A 21,313-nucleotide genomic window follows, 5' to 3' on the forward strand; every position below is an offset into this window, starting at 1 on the left:
TCCCCACTGCGTGGTGATTCCGTGCAAAAGGGGTCCATGGGGTCCACAGATGAACAGGACCTCATTTGCATGTGTGTTTCCAAGGTGACCTTCCCTTTGTGTTAAGAGCCTGTACTTACGGGTCACGCTGTGTGGTTGAGACAGAAGACTTGGCTGGTTTATCCGCTGACAGTTGTGGCTGGTGTGGGCAGCCTGTGCTCCTGGCTCTTCTGTGTGTGAGGCTCTGGCCGGCGGTCCCAGAGCAGGCCAGGTGCTGGTGCCTCTGGTTGCTTGGACGGGCGAGCTTCACCCGAGGAGAGCTTTAGAGCTCTGTAAACTCTCCTCGGGAGGAAAGCCAGGAGCCGGAGAGTTAATTCTACACCGTGTGTGCAGTTAGCCTCCAGCTGTGACCAATTTCCAGGGGACTGAGAGCGCAGAGCTTGGAAGACACTGGGTTTCCACTTCAGCATTGCAGCCTTGCTCGGAGAGGGGCTTGTAGTGTGTCCAGGGACACGGGACTCCTTGTACTGTAGCTCCTGTTTGCGAAGTTGGTGAAAACACGGGAAGGTGAAGTGACATTGACATGATGACAGATTTTTTTTTTTTAATGTGGGATGATTAAAAGCTGAAAGCAGCTCCCTGTGGCTGTCATGTGGGTTGAATTTTATTTGATCACAAATGAATGGTTCTGATACAAAATATGAATTACTTGAGTTTAGTATTTATTTAAAAAAAAATATGTAAAGCCATAGCCCCAGAAAATTTTTGGTTTAAAATCTGATTTGAATTTTGGTAAACGACTGCTATTTAGTGTTATTATCTCCTAAAATCTGACAGGTATATAATAAAAGATCATTTAGTAAATGATCACTTCATTGTCAGACTTCTCTTTATTGATAATGTATTTAGATAAAAAGATAAAGCAATATAATGTTGATATTATGACACAGCTGTTAAAGTAGTGCTGTAAACTGAGACTTGCAACTTTTAAATAGGAACCTGTTGTTTTGCTAAAACCGTTAGAGACTTTTGCTTTGTGTAATAGTTTTTTGGGAAAACTTACTTTTGTCTATCAGGAAAAGAAAAGTGTAATTACCATTTGTGTATCATAGACTAGGTTTAAAGAGAATCACAAGTTATTAAACAAGAACTTGAAAAAGGTAAAGATTTTGGAATCATGGAAAGAAGGGATGTGATGGTCACAGAAGAGGAAAAATAAAGAAAGGCACAAAACCGGAAAAGAAGGAGAAATACTGCTTCATTTAAATTTTAAGTCATTTAAAATTATTTTCTTAAGAGGAAAAGCACTAGATTTCTGAACTTTAGTGATGGTCTTCTCCTTTTGTTTTTAAAGTATTCTACATTAAGAATTATCTGGGAGAAGTGTATTTTGGGGTCACTTATACATAGATACAGACATAAGTAACTGGTAATACCAAATCAAAAGTTGAATTACCTTAATTCTCTACATTATTTTGAGTCTGCAGTTACAGTCCAGATCTGCGGGTGACTGGTTGTGTTCACGCTGTGATAAGCTTCTAACTGGCTTTTTAGCTGAACCGTGGTGTGAGCACATGTTGTTAATAGCAGTATTTCAGGCAGCACAGGGGTCCCTATTCTCTCCTTTCATAGGCAGCAACTCCAGCCATTTCACAGGACAGTGTGCTAAGAACATGTGTTTCTTGTTAGAACAGTGTATTTAAAATGTTTCATTTTTTTGTTTTTATGTTTTAAGTTCATATGAAAATGTGTCTGAGGATAATTATGTTATTTTAGTAGAGATGTTATTTATAACTGAGTCATACAATTGTGTCCTGTTGTACAAACTGGAGCACATGTTCACTGTTACTGTGAACACCTGGTGTTAGGTGGTGGTGCTCAGCTGAGCAGTAGAGAGAAGGTGGGTTAGTATGCAGGGTCTAGAGTGACTCCTCGGGGAACAGTCAGCGAGCCTCTTGGCCAGGCATGTTACCACTGAGCTTTCTCAGCAGAAGGCAAGCATCATGCCAGAGATAAAGAGCCTTTCCAGGTTTGGAGTTAGAAAACAAAACTCATCTGGAACTTTAAAATACTTGTTGGGGAAACGTATTTTCTGATGGTGTCAGATATTAAAGTCTGAGGTCTTCTTGTGCTGTGGAGAGCATGTAAGGAATGATGATTCTAAAACCAGCGTGGTTGTCAACTTTTTAAGGACATTTTCCCATAGAGACTGGGCATAGGAATCAGTGTGTTTAAAACCAGCCAAGATCAAGAGCAACTAACACTGGAAGTAAAAGATTTGAGGATTATTTTGCACCCGATGTTTAGGTGAGCCATTGCATGTAATTAATTCCATTTCATATCTGGAAAAAAAGCCCTCTCTCAAACTTTTACCTATTTCCTCTTAATATGAGTAACTGCTATCTACAAGTATTTATGGAGCATATGCTGTTTGTAATTGAATGAAAGATAGGAAAGAGACTTGAACAAGTGCCTTGGTCTAGATCTTGTTTCCTTTTGTAATACCTATTTTTGACGTTATCACCTCTCACTTACCAAAGGACCTGGATGAAGCCCTTGCTGTTTTATAACTGGCAGGCTGAAATGAGCTTTTCCATGTGTCCAGGGCTAGCAGAGTCCATAAACGCCCTCTTTGCTTCCGCCCCCAGCGCCCCCGCTCTGTGCTGGGCCTTCCAGGGGCCTCCATTACTCCTTACCTGAGAGCCGAGTGCGTTCGCTCTGCCTGGGCGGCTGCATGAATGAAACCCAGGGCAAGTGGCCTGACCATTCTATCGAGGCTCAGTGAGTCTGTCACACAAGTCCCCTGATGTGAAGTAGGATCTTGACACCTTAGTGAGCATATAGCATGTTAAGTTCTGTTAGTTTCCTAATTGAAAGTATGTAGTGATTATACACATATATTTTGTGTATCAGATTTGGATATCCAACAGATAACAGTTTATTACCATTTTAATGTCAGATTGTGACTCCTTAAAAAATAAACCGAAATTGTTGTGATTTTTTTGTGCATCTTTGCTCAACATAGTACTCAGTGTAAGTATTTAATAAATATTTTTCATTATTGAACAATTTAAATACCCCCAAATTGCCTTTAGTTAGTAAAATGGGACATTGCAAGTTAAGGAAATTAACTTGGAAAGAGTAAGTGAAATATTTTTAGTAAAGTACAAAAACTTTATAGGCTTATGCAGGTGCTTTATTTCATGTGTTCGAGCCTCCTTGTTTTATGCCCCAACCTTTTATTGTGGAAAATTCCAAAGATGCACAGAAATAGAACACGCAGCTTCAACAGCTGTAAGCTTTATTTCATGTGTGCTCTTCCAGCCCCAGATTATTGTGAGGCACGTCCTAGACGTCAGATGAGTCCACCACAGACACGTCAGTGTGTTTCTCTAAAGGGCGGTCAAGCCCCGATTGTAGACAGCTCATGGGGAGACCTAGTGCTCAGTCATTGTGTTGCCTTCTGGTGGAGCCGTACCCCAGATGGGAGCCTTGTGAGAGTGCGAGGTCGTGGAGGAGGTGGCGTCTTCCCCACCATGTACAGAGCCCCGCTGCTCCTGACTCCACGAGAGGGCAGACAGAGGAAGGGGAAAGTGAGCTGAATGGAACCTGGTTTGAGTTTCACTTTCATTTAGCAGTCACGTGAAGGCAGACCATTTCTGGGGTGACTTTTCAGAAGCAAGCAATGGCTTCTTTTCTGAAGGAGCTCTCAGTGCCCCTTCTTGCTCTTAAGACAGAGAGTAAGATTAGATATTTATTAAGCAAAAATCTTCTAAAACATTTCGAGAGAATTACCTGTAATGTTCTCTGTTAATGATTTGGGCTTTAATGGAAATATAGCATTTGAATTTATGTCTAATTTTTGCCACCTGTAGTTTTGGATAACCTGTTGAAGTTTCTCACTGGGCAATGAGCACATGGCCTAACTGATATATGTTTGTGGGCACTTGGCTCGTGCAGATGGAGTGCAGTGCTGTCTCTGTCCACACAGCCTTCTCCTTTCTCAAATCCTCAGTGGCTTTGTCCATGTCTCCAAGTGAGTTCTGTTCACAGACACCTGCAGGTATGTCATGGTGACTCTGTGTGGCGAGGACAGGATTCTGTGTGAAGCAGCTAACAGTGAACACCTGAACACTATAAACATTGGTTTTTAGTCTGAGATAGAGTTTGTGCAAACAGATAACTTCTTTGTGTGAAGTTGAATGCTCTGATGTGTGGGACTTGTTCTCCTTCAGCACCACATGTATTTGCTCTTCCTGTTCTCCTTTTTTGTTTCCCAGAAAATGTATTTCTTTGGGGAAAATGCTGTTTTTCCAAGGAGCCTGTATGAGACTTGCATTTTGTATAAGTGATTTTAGCTGCTGTAAGATCCTGGAGGGAAGTGATGGGATAAGAATGCAGGAGTTGATTTTTCTTTTTTTTTTTTTGCCTGTGTTTTGGCATCTGTTTTGCATTGGTTTCCTTCTGTTGCCACCACTCAGATCGCCTGTCCCTGCAGCATGACATATAATTATAATGGAACTGTTATCTGCATTCCTGTAGCATTCTTTTTTTTCCAGCACTTAATGCCTTTTATTCCTTAGCTTCAGGCAGGAATTGTGTAGCATGTGTGAAGAGGCTTAAACTGTTTCCATTACATTCTTTCTGGATGGCTCCGTTATATTTAGGCTTACATTTTAGACAAAGTCGGAATGTTATTGTGGTTGACCTTGACCCCAGATAACTGGGCAGACATTATATAGCCATGTTTGAGTCCTCACAGAACGTGCTCCTGAAGCCAACGGAGTCCTGGCGGGAGGCCCTCCTGGACAGCAGGGTCATGGAGCTGTTCTTTACCGTAAGTCCTGCCCCCACCCCCGCCCACAGGGAGGCCACAGAAAGGTGCCGCGGGAAGGCCAGTTTCTATATTTTTCTTAAGTGAAGCAGGACAGATTGCTTTTCTCCTCCGAAGCCTTCTCTTCTAATCAGTATACTGCTTAAACAAAGATTATATAGACATGTTTTTGCTGGTTTATAAGAATGTTATATAATTAGGATGGGTTTAATGTCATAGGGCTCAAGGTGTTTGGTCTTGGGACCTCTTTACACTCTTAAAAATTATGGAGAACCCCAAAGAGCTTTTGTTTATGTGGGTTATAGCTAATAGTATTTATATTTTCCATATTAAAAATTCAAACTGAGAACTTTAAAATATAAATTGTTAATTCACCTAAAAATAGCAGTATCAGACCACTACATAGTAACATAAAAAACATTTCAGTGAGCAAATAGCTACATTTTTAAAAACAAATTAAACCTTTAGTGAGAAGAGTGGCATAATTGACATTTTTGCAGATGACACTGATGTCTGGCCTCCTGGCCCAGCCCTCACCTCTGCTCCTTGTCTGGTTGGTTGCAGCTTTGCCATCACATTACTGACACGTAGAACGTTTGTGTGTTGGAGGCGGGGGTTGGGCAGTGGAGGTGGAGAAGGCAAGCACTGCCCTCGCTGCCCTGTGCTGAGAGGAGTGTTGACCTTATGACCTGGCAGAATCAAGGAAGTCCTGGGGACCCTGGGCCACATGAGAAGAGCTCTGTGGAGCAGTGCACTTTGTTGCCAGCCATGGGCTGAGTCAGTGTTCTTGAGTAGCAGTTCACTTCAGCTGTACCTCTGCTTTAAATAGTCCTGCTTATTGTTTGCTATTAGTTAGGAACCTGTTCTCATCTTTGCCCAAGAGGGCCCCCTGTGTAATAGGCAGAAGCTGGGGAAAATATGTGTGTGTGTCTCTGATAGAGTGTGGGAGAGAGTGTGTGAGTGAGTGTGTGTATGTTGGATGTTGGTCTGCAGATACATTGCAAACATCCACATTAGTTATAGCAACTTGGACAAAAGTGCAAACAAAGACCATTTTAAAAAATGATAAGCTATTTTGCTAAATCCCAACCATTAATTATAGTTTACCTTTTCATTTGTTTTAAAAATGCTAGTCACCAGCCTTACAACTGCTTGCCTATTTATACAGCATTTAAAATACTGTAGGCATTTGGTATATATTAAAAAAAAAATAGCGAGAACAAGGTTATTCATCCCTCGGTGTACATAAAAATATTTTTCTGTAGAAATGTTCAAACTGAGTATTACCTTGCATTTTATTCTGTAAATCCGAGAAGTAATGGGTAAAAACAGTATTAGTATCAAAGGTGATTGTAACTACACTTTAACACTCTGTTGCCTGTCTCCTTGGACAGAAATTGTTTTTGATGTGGATTCAAGTTCAGTTCTCTGTATTATTCATTTGACTGAAAACAGTTTTTGAAAAGGTAGAAAACTTTCCGGCAGTGCTGGAAGTGGCTCCTGGTCTGAACAGCTGTCTAGACGCGCAGCAGCTGCCCCTGTCAGCTGGGAGCCACCATGGGCAGTCACTCAGCCTGGAGAGTTAACCCTTTTACTTTGTTATTTTAACAGTTTTGTGTTCTGTGGCCTGTTACTTTCATGTATGCACTTTATGAACAATTTTAATTTTGCCATTTGTTAGAAAAATGTCAGTGACTAATCTTGTTTCATTCTTTTTCTTTTTTAAGTTTACTGTTTAAATTTCAATTCTGTGAATTTATTGCCTCTTTGCAGCCTTTTTCCACAGATTGTTACTTTTCTCTAGGTTTGAATTGCTGCACTTGTATGTACTGTGTCACGGCCTCAAGACCTGGATGTGGCCCTTCTGGGTTCACGAGGCTGGATGGCCTTCTGGCCCTTGCAGGTTGACGACTGATCCCATTTTCTCCTTTCCCTTAGGTGTTGGAAAAGCCCCTCTCCTTAGTTTTTCCTTTCTGATCTTCCATGTGGTCTCTTGTTCACACTGCTTGCTTTGTGGATGCTGGTGGTCCCGTCTCAGCTCTTGGCTTCACAGCCGTGTGCCATCTCCTCATACTTGTCTTCTGCTTATCGCCCATCTCGTCCCACTCCTTGCCTGTGTTCAGTCCCAGAGCCTTCTGGTCCTGTGCTCCACCAGGCACTCGACTGGAGGTCCATAGACATCTTTGATTCCCCGTGTCTCCACAGAGCCCAGCATCTTACTCATGAGCCTTTCTTTACTCTGTATTTCCTGTCTTGCTTCTCCACTCACCTGCCTCTTTAGGAGAAGGCAGTGGCACCCCACTCCAGTACTCTTGCCTGGAAAATCCCATGGAACGGAGGAGCCTGGTGGGCTGCAGTCCATGGGGTTGCTAAGAGTAGGACACGACTGAGCAACTTCATTTTCACTTTTCACTTTCATGCGTTGGAGAAGGAAATGGCAACCCACTCCAGTGTTCTTGCCTGGAGAATCCCAGGGACGAGGGAGCCTGGTGGGCTGCCGTCTCTGGGGTTGTACAGAGTCGGACACGACTGAAGCGACTTAGCAGCAGCAGCTGCAGCAGCAGCCTTTCTTTATCCCTCTGCTTTCCCCTATTCAGGTGTTGGGTTTGGGTTTTAAGTTGTGTAATGTAGTTCAGATATGGTGAACTCCTGTTTACACAGAGCTCCTGTGTGATGGAAGAAGGGCAGGAATCGACATCTTCCGTAAGAATCCGTCGTTGATTTATCATGCGCTTTATGTGGTTCATGTTTCAGGAAAGATAAGCCCGAACAATGAAGTCAGGCTCTGAGGATGGTTTATTTTATTTTATTTATTTTATTTAATGACATGGTCCACATTGGCTATTTCTTTTGCTTCCTCAGGTCTAGACCAGGGTCCAGTGACCACTTGGCTGATGAAGTAGCCCTCTGGGGCCCCAGACTGTGTTGTCTGTCACATTTAAATGTTGATAAGGTTAAAAAACACAGTGACAGAAATGTAGTTACAGCCTTCAGATAAGGCGCTTAAGAATAGTTGTGTTCAGAAGTTCTTGAAGTAGAGTGTATATGTGCACTTGTGCATTGTACTTTTAATCGACTTTATATAAAACTCAGGATACTTCGAAAAACACTGTGTTGCTATGGACCAGGGAGTGCCTGGCCAGGTGAGCTGCTGGGCTTCGCAGGTCGTGAGTTCTCCATGGCAGCTTCTACTCCACCCTCCGAAGACAATCACACAGCAAAAACTCCCTGACAGCTGTTAAGTCATGAGTTCTGTGTAATTTTCACATGTCCTAAAATACTGTATCATTCTTCAGTTTTGTTTTTCCCAGCCGCATACAAAGGTAAACAACATTCTTACCTCACAGGCCACACAGAAGCAGGCAGAAAGCCAGGTCTGGCCCGTGGGCTGTGGGTTGCCAACCCCTTTTCTAAACCAGAGAAGGTAACATGTCAGTAGATAAATTAATTTTGTGACTTGTAGCGAGTTTCTAATATTTTAACTTTCTTAGAACCTTAAGAAGCTCAGGAATTGAAGACTAGTGGAATCCATCTGAGAACTGGGGGTGTGTAAGTGCTCCGTGTCCCAGCCCTGCACCAGTGCATACTTGGGAAACATTCCACCTTCACACAACTTATACGTGATTTGTAGAATCAGAGTGAAATAATCTGAAACCCATGGAGAATAAATGTATACATTGTGACATTCAGAAAGCAGAGAGGTTTGTGTAGGGGAAAGGGGGCTGGAAAACTGAAATGCTTGTGGAAAGTAGAAGATGGCCATAGTAAGTGTGGTAGATTAAGACAAGTTTCCTGTGAGTTCTCTGAACCATTTTCCTGGGTTGGTTGTTCTGGTTATTAAGTCTGAGAACATTAATGACCTTCATTGGAATGCTGTATGCCAGGTGTTTCAGATCAGTATTGCAGAACTGAAATGAAATCTAGATGAGGTTCAAAGTGAACTTAAATATAATCTAAGTAAAATTTTTAAAAAATTTATTAATTGCAATGATGTAGCATAAAATGAGATTCGGACAACTTGTAGGCAGTCTCAGTTAATGGAAGACTGTTTATGTGTTGTTTGAACGAGCATGCTCCTAGGGATGGAGGGGTGCGCTGATTTTCTGAGTGTGACTGTCTACATCTACCGGAGTGCCATCTGTACGCTCCTGCCTGAACTTCGCTAACTTTAGCAGGAGCCTGGGTGAGGCATAGTTAGCATAATACAGACGACTGTCGTCCTTGCTGTTTTTAGAAGGAGCAGTGTGCCTGACTGGCCAGCATCTGTTTCTCTCTTTGTCACAATAGGCTGGAGACAGTTCAGTTTTCACAATGTAGGTACCCTCCACTGAAGATTAACTGATACGTTTAAAATCATGGCCTGTAACAAGCAGTGCACTGAGGCACAATTTTCAAATTTAACTTCGGAATCAGTTTTCTAGAAATAATCAGCTGCAGTGAATTTTTCTCTCCCTTCATTTGGCATGATAGAAATGTGACCTGTATAAAAGAGGAATTTATTTTTATGGATTAGCTCATCTTTCCAACAGGTACATCGAAAGATCAGAGAGGATTCTGACATGGCCCAGGACTCGCTGCAGTGCCTTGCGCAGTTGGCGTCCCTGCACGGGCCTGTCTTCCCTGATGAGGGCGCTCAGGTGGACTACCTCGCCCACTTCATCGAGGGCCTGTTGGGCACCATCAATGGGTAGGTGTCCCGGCTGGGAGCGGCCCTAGCTCTCCTGCATGGTTCGTGGTGGAGGGGAAGAGAAACCAGTGAGTCCCCTTAACCTTCTGAAGTAGAGTTATATGTGAAGTGAGCACACAGAGATGTGCCTTTGGAATGAGTGGGTGGAAACCAGTTCCCCCTGCTCCACTTAACGCCGGTGCCAACACCTTGGGTTGTAGGATCGAGATAGAAGACTCTGAGGCTGTGGGCATCTCCAGCATCATCAGCAACCTGATCACCGTGTTCCCTCGCAACGTGCTGACTGCCATCCCCCGAGAGCTGTTCTCGTCCTTCGTCAACTGCCTCACGCACCTCACCTGCTCTTTCGGGCGCAGCGCTGCACTGGAGGAAGTGGTAAGTGGCTCCTCTTATCACACGGCGTCCATCTCTCCGTCCATCTCACAGTGGGGGCTGCTCTGCTTCTGAGCACTGCTCACAGTGAGTCATCGTTTTAAAGGCATGTGTTCTTGTTTATATGTGCAAATTATTTGGCGATCTGTGCTTGGAAACATGGCTTTTAAAACATTAGTAATTAAAATCACTTTCAGTTCAGTTGTTCAGTCGTGTCCAACTCTTTGCAACCCCATGGACTGCAGCATGCCAGGCTTCCCTTATTGGTCTAAGTAATTATTTTTAATTACTTTTGTTTATTTTTTATAATTTTATTTATTTTTGGCTACATGGGCCTTTCTCTACTTGTGGCAGGTGGGGGCCACTCTCTGGTTGTGGTGCTTGGGCTTCTCATTGCGAGGGCTTCGCTTGTTTGGATCCTGGGCCCTAGACCACGGGCTCAGGAGTTGCAGTGCACAGACTTAGTTGCTCTTCGGCATGTGGGATTTCCCTGATGAGAGATCAAACTCGCATCTCTTGCATTGGCAGGCAGATTCTTTACCACTGAGCCACGTTAGCCCTGGTCTAAAGATTTTAAGTTGAGATAATTTAGTACATGAATATAGGAAATGGAGTGAAATGTTTATATTAAATATTATGCTGAAAGCCCATTTTAATATTAAGCTATTTGATTAAGTTCAAAGGGTGCTGTGAGCTTTATGGTATGGTTGTGACTATATATAATTTTAAGTGTTTCTTGAGAATTTAAAAATCTTGGGCTTACCTGAAAATTGCATAAATATAATTTGGTTCAAATAATTGTAACACTGTTTATTTTGATTAGACTATGCTTTTGAAAATATTTTTGGTGCTATTGTTTAATAATATACCTTAGTAAATTTTAATTTACATTAAAATGAAGACTAGTTCCAGTATTCAGAGATGTTTCTTGGTACAGATTTTAAATGCTTATCTTCCAAGTTTTATATTTAATCTAGAAAACATGTGCTAAACTTTTTGACAACAAAGCTTCGTGTGTAATGGTTACTGTGAATAACTCCATTAATCTTGGGAAGTAATTGATTTTTTTCCCTGCAAAGTAGTTATTGTTGAAACTAATTTTTTTTTTTTATGACATGTAAATCCTTTTCAAAGATTGTAAGGGTAAGAAGAATATTTGTGAACATTTGACAGAATTTCAAGTTAAGTCCTAACGGCTGTTTTGTTGGGAGATCTGGCAACATGCGTGGAAGTGTATAGTGTCCCTTTTTGGAGGTGTCAGAGCGTGAAGAACCCAGGTGTGGCTGTGTCCGTACCGTGGGCGCCCGTGGTTTGATGGGGAAGGAGCCAGGCCAGGAAGACATTTGTGTGTTGGAAAGTGGGTCATGGAGGAACAGACATTTACAGGCCTCACGTGTGAGATCTGAATTTCTGGGCGAGGAAAATGATGTTCTAAGTATGGAAGTACAGGGAGAGTTAAAGGAAGCTTTACTCAAATCTTTTTCAAGTGATCACAGATTGTGAGTCACTAGGGCTTCACATCCTGAGTCCTCCCTTCCCCTACCCCTTCCCCTTCCCCCTTGTCTTGTTTTCTTTTCTAAACCCTGGGGGTTAAACAGCAGAATAAGCACGTTTAGAAACACAGCTGCTTTTTAGTATCTGTCTGTGGGTTGAGGAATCTTCTAACCATTTTATAGAGGAATTGCTGAAAGATGCATAACATTTTTGGTTTGCAGATTTTGAATTTGAGCATTTATTTATTTTGCCTAGGGAACTAACAACTTGGAAAACACTGTTTCTGCCAAGGTTTGACATAGAAGTATTGGAACTCAGAGGGCCTGGCTGCACTTGGAGAGAGTGGGTGTTTCTTGTTCTTCCTTTCTTTTAACAAATTGATTTCTTTTAACCTGTTTATGATGTTTAAAAAATGGTGTTAGAAACAGTTGGTTATCCATCTAAAAAAGCAGAGGGAAAAGATTTGTCTAATGCTTTCCATGACTCATAGCAGCCAAACTGGCAAGGGTTGTACTGCTTACAAGACTACCGTTGGAAACAACTAGATCTAATGGCCAGGGTTTCATAAGGGAACACTCGAGTAAGGAGGCCCGGCCACCTCAGGGCAGGTGGGCGAGTCCCAGCGACGCTGGCCCTTAGGAGGGCTGCTGGGTCAGTCCAGTTCTGTGAATGTTTATCCGTCACCTGCATTTCACCAGGCACTGTGTTTGATAAATACATTCTTTAGCATTAAGAATTTGGAAAGTCGTATATGTTTCCAAAAGGAAAAAGTTAATCTAAGAGTGTAATGTTAAAAATTCTCTGAAAAGTTGTAGTTGAGACTATTTATTCAGAGGCCGGGAATACTGTCATATGCATGGGTGCTCTGAGTCAAATTAATTCTGTGCTGTAAGGACTGGCTAGAAAAACAAGAGAATGAATTAATTTCTGTTGCATTTAATCAGAGACTTCTCTAAATTCTTTTTTTTATTTATTTATTTGGCTGCACCTGGACTAGTTGCCGCCCACAGGATCTTCATTTGCAGCATGAGAAGTTTTAGTTGCAGCTTGAGGGATCTGGTTCCCCAACCAGGGACTGAACCCGGGTCCCCTGCATTGGGAGCATGGAGTCTTAGCCACTGGACCACCAGGGAAGTCCCTAAATTCTCTTTAAAATGGAGAGATCATGACTTTTTATTTGTAACATTTCTGTGTTTTTTCCTCTATGTTGCGATTTTTGCTTCATATGATGCTGCACTTGGAAAGGGGCTTTCTAGGTGGTGCTGGTAGTGAAGAACCTAAAGAACCCGGCTACCAATGCCTGAGACGTGAGAGGCACTGGGGTCGGGAAGATCCCCTGGAGGCAGAAATGGCAACCCACTCCAGTATTCTTACCTGGAGAATCCCATGGACAGAGGAGCCTGGCGGACTGCAGTCCGTAGAGTCACAAAGAATACAGTTACAGAGACACAACTGAAGTGACTTAGCATGCATGCATACCAGAAAGAGTATAGCAGATGAACAACAGCACAAACTGTTTCAGTTCTTTCCATCTTTAATCTTTTGTATGTCCTTGCTTGCTATTTTGCACTGTATATTATCTATACATGTATTACACATGTCTTATCTGTCATTGGACTTGTGGGTTATGGCAGTGCCTATAAAATTTAAACTTATTGTGAAGTATTTTGTTCATGTCAAGTAAAAACTTTATGTGTGTGTGTGTGTGTGTGTGTGTGTGTGTGTGTGTGTATAAACATTGTGAAGAATAATAAGATGAACAGCTGTGTGCCAGCCATGCAGATATTACAGTATATCGCTGGGGCCTTTCCCCCTTCCACCTACCTGGAGTTCCCCCTGTTGTCATAAGCACGGTTTATATTGCACAAGTTACTTCTGCCAAATGATTTTGTGTCGTGTTTGCTAACAAGCGCTGACAGGGTGCCGGGCTGCGCTGTTGGCTCCTTTCCACCCTCTGTGACCTCGATGGTTCTGCATGCTCGCCTTCCCAAGTCCTCCTGAGAGCAGAAGAGCAGCCCCTAGCTGTTTATAGGAAACAGGAGTTGAGCAGGCTTTTCATTAGTGGTGCAGCTCCATGTGAGAGCTGGTGGCTCACAGCCACTTACTGTAGTTTTTGTGTCTGTGGATCATAATGCTTTTAACTGAGTCAGGTAACTCATGTTTATATATAAAGACAATACGCCCGGGCAAAGAGAGAGCGTCCCAGTTCTGTGAAAATGATTTGGAGTTGTCACGTTGGTTTTTTGCTGTTTGTAGAAAAAGGTCTGCAGGAGTTGTCTGCAGCATAGCAGTCAAATGTTACCACATTGGCACTGTGTTTTATCTGGTATACTTTTACAGTATCTGACATAAGGCACGCATGCATACTTTATTTTTATAGTGGGGTTTTAGATTCATAGGAAAATGGAGTGAAAACACAGAATTCGCACTGCTCCCCCCAACTCCCAACACATAGCCTCCCCCATCATCAACATCCTACCAGAGGGTGCATGTGGGACAGTTGATGAACCTACTCTGACTGTCACCAGCACCCTGAGCCCACATCTTTGTCAGGGTTCACTCTGTTGTATGGGTCATGGGTGTGGATGTGTGTGATGAGTGCATCCGCCATTATGATTTCACACAGAGGAGTCTTACTGCCGCCAGCCCACCCCTCCCTGACAACCAGGGATCTTTTTCCTTGTCTCCAAAGTGTGGCCTTTAAGTGTCATATAGTTGGAATTGTACAGTAATGCTAGATTTTAATCTGAAATTCACATGCATGTTAAAAGGAGACCAGATTCACATACTGAAACTTTTTTTCCCCAAACTTCATTTCGCAGTGTTTTCATAAACAAAATTAACCACTATTTCTATGTGTCCAAATGGTGGTTCTTGTTGTTCAGTTGCTAAGTTGTGTCTCAGAGATTTTTTGACCCCCAAGGATGGCAGCATGCCAGGCTTCCCTGTCCTTCACTATCTCCCAGAGTTTGCTTAAAAACTCATGTCCATTGAGGCAGTGATGCCATCTAGCCATCCCATCCTCTGTCGTCCCCTTCTCCTCCTACCCTCAGTCTTTCCCAGCATCAGGGTCTTTTCCAGTGAGTCAGTTCCTAGTGTCAGGTGGCCAAAGTATTGGAGCTTCAGCATCAGTCCTTCCAATGAATATTCAGGACTGATTTTCTTTAGGATGGACTGGTTGGATCTCCTTGCATTCCAGGGGACTCTCAAGAATCTTTTCCAACACCCAAATTCGAAAGCATCGATTCTTTGGTGCTCAGCCTTCTTTATGGTCCAACTCTCACATCTGTACATGAGTACTGGAAAAAACCGTAGCTTTGACTAGACGGACCTTTGTTGGCAAAGTGATATCTCTGCTTTTTAATATGCTGTCTGTGTTGGTCATAGCTTTTCTTCCAAGGAGCAAGCGTCTTTTAATTTCATGGCTGCAGTCATTGTCCACAGTGATTTTGGAGCCCAAGAAAATAAAGTCTGTCACTGTTTCCATTGTTTCCCCTTCTATTTGCCATGAAGTGATGGGACCAGATGCCATGATCTTAGTTTTTTGAATGTTGAGTTTTAAGCCAGCATTTTCACTCTCCTCTTTCACACTTATCAAAAGGCTCTTTAGTTTCTCTTCATTTTCTGCGAGTAGGGGGGTATCATCTGCATATCTGAGGTTGTTGGTATTTCTCCTGACAGTCTTGATTCCAGCTTGTGATTCATTCAGCTGGACATTTTGCACAATGTACCCTGCATATATAAGTTAAATAAGCAGGGTGACAGTATACAACCTTGACGTACTCCTTTCCCAATTTGGAACCAGTCTGTTGTTCCATGTCCAGCTCTAACTTGCTTCTTGAACTATATACAGATTTCTCAGGAGGCAGGTAAGGTGGTCGGGTATTCCATCTCTTTAAGAATTTTTCATAGTTTGTTGTGATCTACACAGTCAAAGGCTTTAGTGAAGTCAATGAAGCAAAAGTACATGTTTTTTGGAATTTGTTTTCTTTTTCTATGATCCAATGGATGTTGGCAATATTGCCGCTGGTTCCTTTGTCTTTTATAAATCTAACTTGTACGTGTGGAAGTTCTTGGTTCATGTACTGCTTGCTTGGAGAATTTTGAGCACAATCTTGCTATCATGTGAAATGAGTGCAGTTGTATGGAATTTGAACATTCTTTGGCTTGCCTTTCTTTGGGATTGGAATGAAAACTGACCTTTTACAGTCGTGTGGCCACTGGTGAGTTTTGCAAATTTTCTGGCATACTGAGTGTAGCACTCTGAACAGCATCAACTTTTAGGATTTGAAATAGTTCAACTGGAATTCCATCACCTCCACTAGCTTTGTTCGTAGTGATGCTTCCTAAGGCCCACTTGACTTAATACTCCAGGATTCTGTCTCTAGGTGAGTGATCACACCATTGAGGTTATCTGGGTCATTAAGATCTTTTTTGTGTAGTTCTTCTGTGTATTCTTGCCATGTCTTCTTAATATCTTTTGCTTCTATTAGGTCCATACCATTTCTGTCCTTTATTGAGCCCATCTTTGCATGAAATGTTCCCTTGGTATCTCCAATTTTCTTGAGAAGATCTCTAGTCTTTCCCGTTCTATTGTTTTCCTCTATTTCTTTGCTTGTTCACTTAAGAAGGCTTTATCTCTCCTTTCTATTCTCTGAAACTCTGCATTCAGTTGGGTTTATCCTCTTTGCCTTTCACTTCTCTTCTTTCAGAAATTCATAAGGCCTCCTCAGACAACTATTTTGCCTTTTTGCATTTCTTTTTCTTGGGGATGGTCTTGATCACTGCCTCCTATACAATGTCACAAACCTCTGTCCATAGTTTTTCAGGCACTCTATCAGATCTAGTCCCTTGAATCTATTTGTCACTTCTACTGTACAATCATACAGGATAGTGTTTAGGGCATAAGCTTGAATTACTGTGATATTGAATGGTTTGCCTTGGAAACAAGCCGAGATCATTCTGTCATTTTTTGAGATTGCACACAAGTACTGCATTTCAGACTCTTCTGTTTGACTGTGAGGACTACTCCATTTCTTCTAAGGGATTTTTGCCCACAGTAGTAGATACAGTGGTCATCTGAATTAAATTCACTCATTCCCATCCATTTTAGTTCACTGATTCTAAGATGTTGATGTTTACTCTTGCCATCTCCTGCTTGATCACTTCCAGTTTACCTTGATTCCTGAACCTAACATTCCAGATTCCTATGTGATACTGTTCTTTACAGCACTGGACTTTACTTTCTCTACCAGACATCTGCAGCTGAGTGCCATTTCCACTTTGGCACAGCAAATTCATTCTTTCTGGAGCTATTAGTAATTGTCCTCCCCCCTTCCCCTGTAGCACATTGGACACCTTCTGACCAGGGGGAGATCACCTCTGGTGTCATATCTTTTTGCCTTTTTATACTGTTCATAGGGTTCTTGCAGCAAGAATACTGGAGTGGTTTGCCATTCCCTCCTCAGTGGACCACGTCTTGTCAGAACTCTCCACGGTGACCCGTCCATCTTGGGTGGCTCTGCATGGCATGGCTCATGGCTTCATTGGGTTATGCAAGCCCCTTTGCTATGACAAGGCTGTGACCCATGAATGGGTTCAAATAGTTACCAGATACAAAAGCAGACTGTTTTCCTGAGGCTGGAGAGCTGCAAGTTCACCCCTCTGTACACTCGCAAGTTAAATATGGGTGTTGACGTGTCAGTGCTGGTATCATCTTTTAATTACGTTCTCCACCCTCTGTTCCCAGACGAAGTGAGTGGGGTCAAGTACCCCCCTAAGCTCCAGGGCCTCTCTAGAGCTCTGCTGGCAGTGGGCCCAAGGGCCCCCGGGCGCAAGCAGTGTCCAGCTTGGTCCCTTCGTCAGCTCTGGGCACGTGCTCTGGCTTGGCTGCTGGGTGCTGGCCAGAGGGCCAGTGGAGCAGGGCCAAAGCATTAGGAGAAAGTGCTGGGCCGGGTTTCATTTCTCTGATTAGACTGAAAGATTTAGCTGCCAATTGTCATCAGCCAAATTTCTCACACTTTGCCTGATGAGTCACTTGTGCTGGTTTCCAAGTGGAACAGAAGGCTCTGGGAAGTTTGCAGTGCTTATTTTAGATCTGCTTCAGGGAGGGGGCTGAGTGTCCGATGTGATCCTGGTTTGCCTCACATCAGGGCTTTGTGCGAGGGACTGTGGAATGCTCTTCCGAAAGTAAACAGCTTCTAACTAAGGCTTTTACAGTTTTTTTTGTACTTCTCTGTGTCAGAATTTCAGATTAAACATGGTAAGCGTGCATCACATATGTGCTGAGGAACAATGCGGAACATTGCTTCTTCCTCCTGAGACATGGGCTCAGAGGATGCTCTTCCTCTTAAGATATGTTACCAATCCGTTTATTTTGGCAAGATAAACTGTGTTAAGACTTAACAAATGATGTCTGCAAAGCACATGCTTTGTGAAGTGTATTGACAGGCCGCACATGTTTCTCTGGGCGGAGACTGTCTTGTTGATCCCCCTGCTCCATCCTTAGTTGGCTCTGGGTTAGAGATTTGTGTTGAAGGCCCATGGCCAGCTGCTCTGCTGCTGCTCAAAGCAGATCCAGCACTTACCTGGCCACTTTATGTGTCTTTTTTGAGTCCTGAGAACCAGCATCCACGACTGTGTTATAGCATATACAATACAGATGAAAAATAAACAATAACAAAATGCCCACGTGTGAGCCCTCAGCCCAGCTGAGAATATTACTGGCTGAGTAATATTCCATTGTACATCTGTGCCACATCTTGATCCATTCATCTGTCGATGGACATTTAGGTTGCTTCCATGTCTTGGCTATTGTGAATACTGTTGCTGTGAACACATTTGTCTTTTTCAGATGTCTTTTATCATCTTTTTATAGTTGTCAACATATCAGTCTTTCACCTCCTTGGTCAGGTTTATTCATAAGTATTTTATTTTTTTGTATGTGATTTTAAAAGGGATTATTATTTTTTTTTTTTTTACTTTCTCCTTCTGACTTCATTAATGCAGTGTTTCCCTCTCGTGTCCTGCCGCAGAGCCCGCTCATTAGTTTCTGAGGCTGCTCTGCACTGATGAGGGGCTCCCGAGGTGAACCCGGGCTCAGGGCCGCACACAAACCCCACACCCCTGACTGGCTCCGACCACACTCCAGCCTCTTTGGCCTGTGCTCACCCCAGGTCTGTCTGCACGAAGATGAGACAGCAGGTGGTGGCCAGGACCCTGTGTTCACATCTCTCTATTCTGCCAGCCGCAGTCCGTGCTGCTCCCCCAGCTGATGAAGGGGGGACCCCAGAGGGGGAGCACCTTATATAGATGTAGTTTAAATGAATTTATGGGGGGAGATGAGCTTCGAGTCCTTCTCTTCCACCATCTTAATCTCCCAGCCTTAATCAGATTCTTAAGATGTTTGATCTGGTTTTTTTTTGTTTGTTTGTTTGTTTTGCTGTTGGATTGCAAGAGTTTCTTATATATTTTGGATATTAACCTCCTATCAAATATATGGTTTGCAAATATTTTTCCCCATTTGTTAGATTGTCTTTTTGTTTTGTTGCTGTTTTCCTCGGCTGCCAGCAACATGCATCAAATAGCCCTTCCTTTCCTAATGATTTGTCAGACTGTTACTGTCATATATCTAGTGTTCACATGCTAGTTGATCTTTCTTGAGCTCTAACCACTTCCATTGGTCAGTTAGTCTGTTTTTGCACCTGTGTTTTGTTTTAAGGTGATGTCAGTTCCCACTGCACCCTGGATTTTCAGGAGGAATCTTGACTATGTTAGCTTTTTTATTTTCTGTAAAAATTGTGTCAGTTTTTCAAGTTGGATTGTGCTTGGAATTATAGTGATTCTTTAGTGAAAAGTGGACATCTCTACTGTATTAATTCTGCCCATAAATGTGGTATTTCTCTATATTAAGGTATAATTTATTACCTTTCAATAAGGAATAAGTTTTCCTTTAGTGCCTTTCATTCTTGTTGCTGTAATAAATAGTATCTTCTTTAAGTCTCATTTTTGAGATTGCTGCTGGCATGGAGAATTGAAGTTGGCATTTGTATGTTGATCTGATTTTTACTGACCTTTCAGAATTCTTATTGATTCTAGTGATTTTCCTCTGCGGACAGTCGTGTCATCTGAATAATGGCAGTCTTCCTTTCTTCAGTCTTCACCATTTGTATTTCTGACGCTTAGTGTATGGTTCATTTATTATGGTGCAGTGTTGAATCAAATGGTAATAGAAGACATCTTTTCTGGTTCATCATTAGGAGTAATGTTTGCTAACTGTTTGTGAGCTCTCCTTTATCAGAATGAGTAATAGGTTTTTTGTTTGTTTGTAAATTTTTAAATTGGGTCTTCACTGTGACGTGTGAGCTTTCTCTACCGCATGGGGGCCTCTCGTTGCAGAGTGCAGCCTCAGTAGTTGCTGCGTGCGGGCATAGTTGCCCTGCGGCAGGGGAGATCTTAGTCCCTTGACCAGGGATGGAACCTGTATCCTCGGCGTTGGAAGATGGATTCTTAACCACTGAACTACCAGGGAAGTCCCACTAATAGATTTTAAAAACATGGTTGAGTATTGAATATCATTAATTGTGTTTCTACTTGATCTGTTAGTGTGATCAGTTGGTTTTATAGGTTTTTCTTTTGTTAAAATTGCCCTTGCATTTCTGAGTTGAACCCAGCTCAACCATGCGTCATGGCCTTTTGTGAATGGCTGGGTTTGTTTGGTGTCAAAGTAACATCACTTCCTGAGTTATGTCTTTCTCATTCTTGTTTCCTCTTTTCTGGATCAGTCTCTGTAAGATTGGTTGTTTTGTTTTTGTTTTTTGCTAGTTTAGTAGATCTCACCTGTAAGTTTACTAAGTTGGTATTTTCTTTGGGGGAAGAATTTAAGCTAAAAAAATCTGAATGGTTAGTTATGGGAGTATTCAGGTTTCCTTTTTTCCTTGATCCAAATATGAAGACACTTTTTTTTTTTCTAATACATTTATTAGAATGAAACATGCCTATTTCTTACAATTTTGTTCCTACTGTTATTTCAGAATACAGTTTTAATGTGAAAATGGTATATGGTCATTGGTAAAAGTAATTCAGATAGTACATGAAATTAAAATTCTCCAACATTCCATCATTTATCACTTTCTTGGCATCTGTTGATTCACATCCAGACCTATATAATACCTTTATATAATCAGCATCTCATGTCATTAATTGGAGTTAGAAATTGTTTTTAATGCAAAACCTTAGAGGAATGATTCAGTGAATTAGTTTGTACTGTTTTCAGTAATGCTGCAGCAAATACGCTCATGCACAAATCACAAGTTAGACAGACATTCTTTAATCAGCTCCATTTTCAGATAACCCCTCAAATGGTGTCTTGTTCTCTGTAAGGTTTCCCTTCACAGCTGCCCTTTCATGAATTAGGCAGCCTTTAACAGTGGATGTGTCCTAGAGAGAAAGAACTTGGTCATTAAAACTATAACAGAGGTTATTGTATTTTTTCATAACTCTCTTTGTTTCATACAAAATTTCTGATGGCTTATAAAGAACATTTAGAGTGAGATAATCTTTTAGAACTTGCAGAAGGCAATTAGATGAAAGAGGAAAGTAGAAAGTCAAGCCTAGAGAAAATGAGCAGTCTGAACAATCAGGCTATAGTGTCTGTACCCACAAGCCTGACTTTTTAGAAGGGGCTGGAGATACGAGGTCCTTAGAAGGCTCTTGCGGGAAAAAGGGGAAGCACACCTGCTCCTCAGAGGCATGCTCCAAATATTCGGTAAAAATAAAGATGGAAAATGATCTCCTGCAAAGCTTCATGTCGTGAATGACATGGATCCTCAATCCCATGGCAACAGATGATGTCTGAATAGGTTTTATTTGACTCTTTAACCCTCACTGTTCCACCAGAGTCTAGCATTTGGATTTCTTTTTGAACAGTTCTGTTTAACCATCAGTTT

The 21,313-nt window shown here is 42.1% G+C and overlaps 1 protein-coding gene across 4 annotated transcripts in view; it reads left to right on the forward strand.

The window, feature by feature from the left end:
• XPO4 (exportin 4) overlaps positions 1 to 21,313 on the forward strand; it is an 89,891-nt gene that overhangs the window by 42,376 nt on the left and 26,202 nt on the right. For all 4 annotated transcript variants that reach the window (XM_055542565.1, XM_055542567.1, XM_055542566.1 and 1 more), the window contains 3 exons: positions 4,703 to 4,816; positions 9,343 to 9,500; positions 9,701 to 9,875. In XM_055542565.1, the coding sequence (XP_055398540.1) occupies positions 4,703 to 4,816; positions 9,343 to 9,500; positions 9,701 to 9,875 (447 nt within the window). The remainder of the gene's footprint in view (positions 1 to 4,702; positions 4,817 to 9,342; positions 9,501 to 9,700; positions 9,876 to 21,313) is intronic.

Source organism: Bubalus kerabau, chromosome 12 (genome assembly GCF_029407905.1).
Source record: "Bubalus kerabau isolate K-KA32 ecotype Philippines breed swamp buffalo chromosome 12, PCC_UOA_SB_1v2, whole genome shotgun sequence".
In the NCBI taxonomy this organism is placed as follows: Eukaryota; Metazoa; Chordata; class Mammalia; order Artiodactyla; family Bovidae; genus Bubalus; species Bubalus kerabau.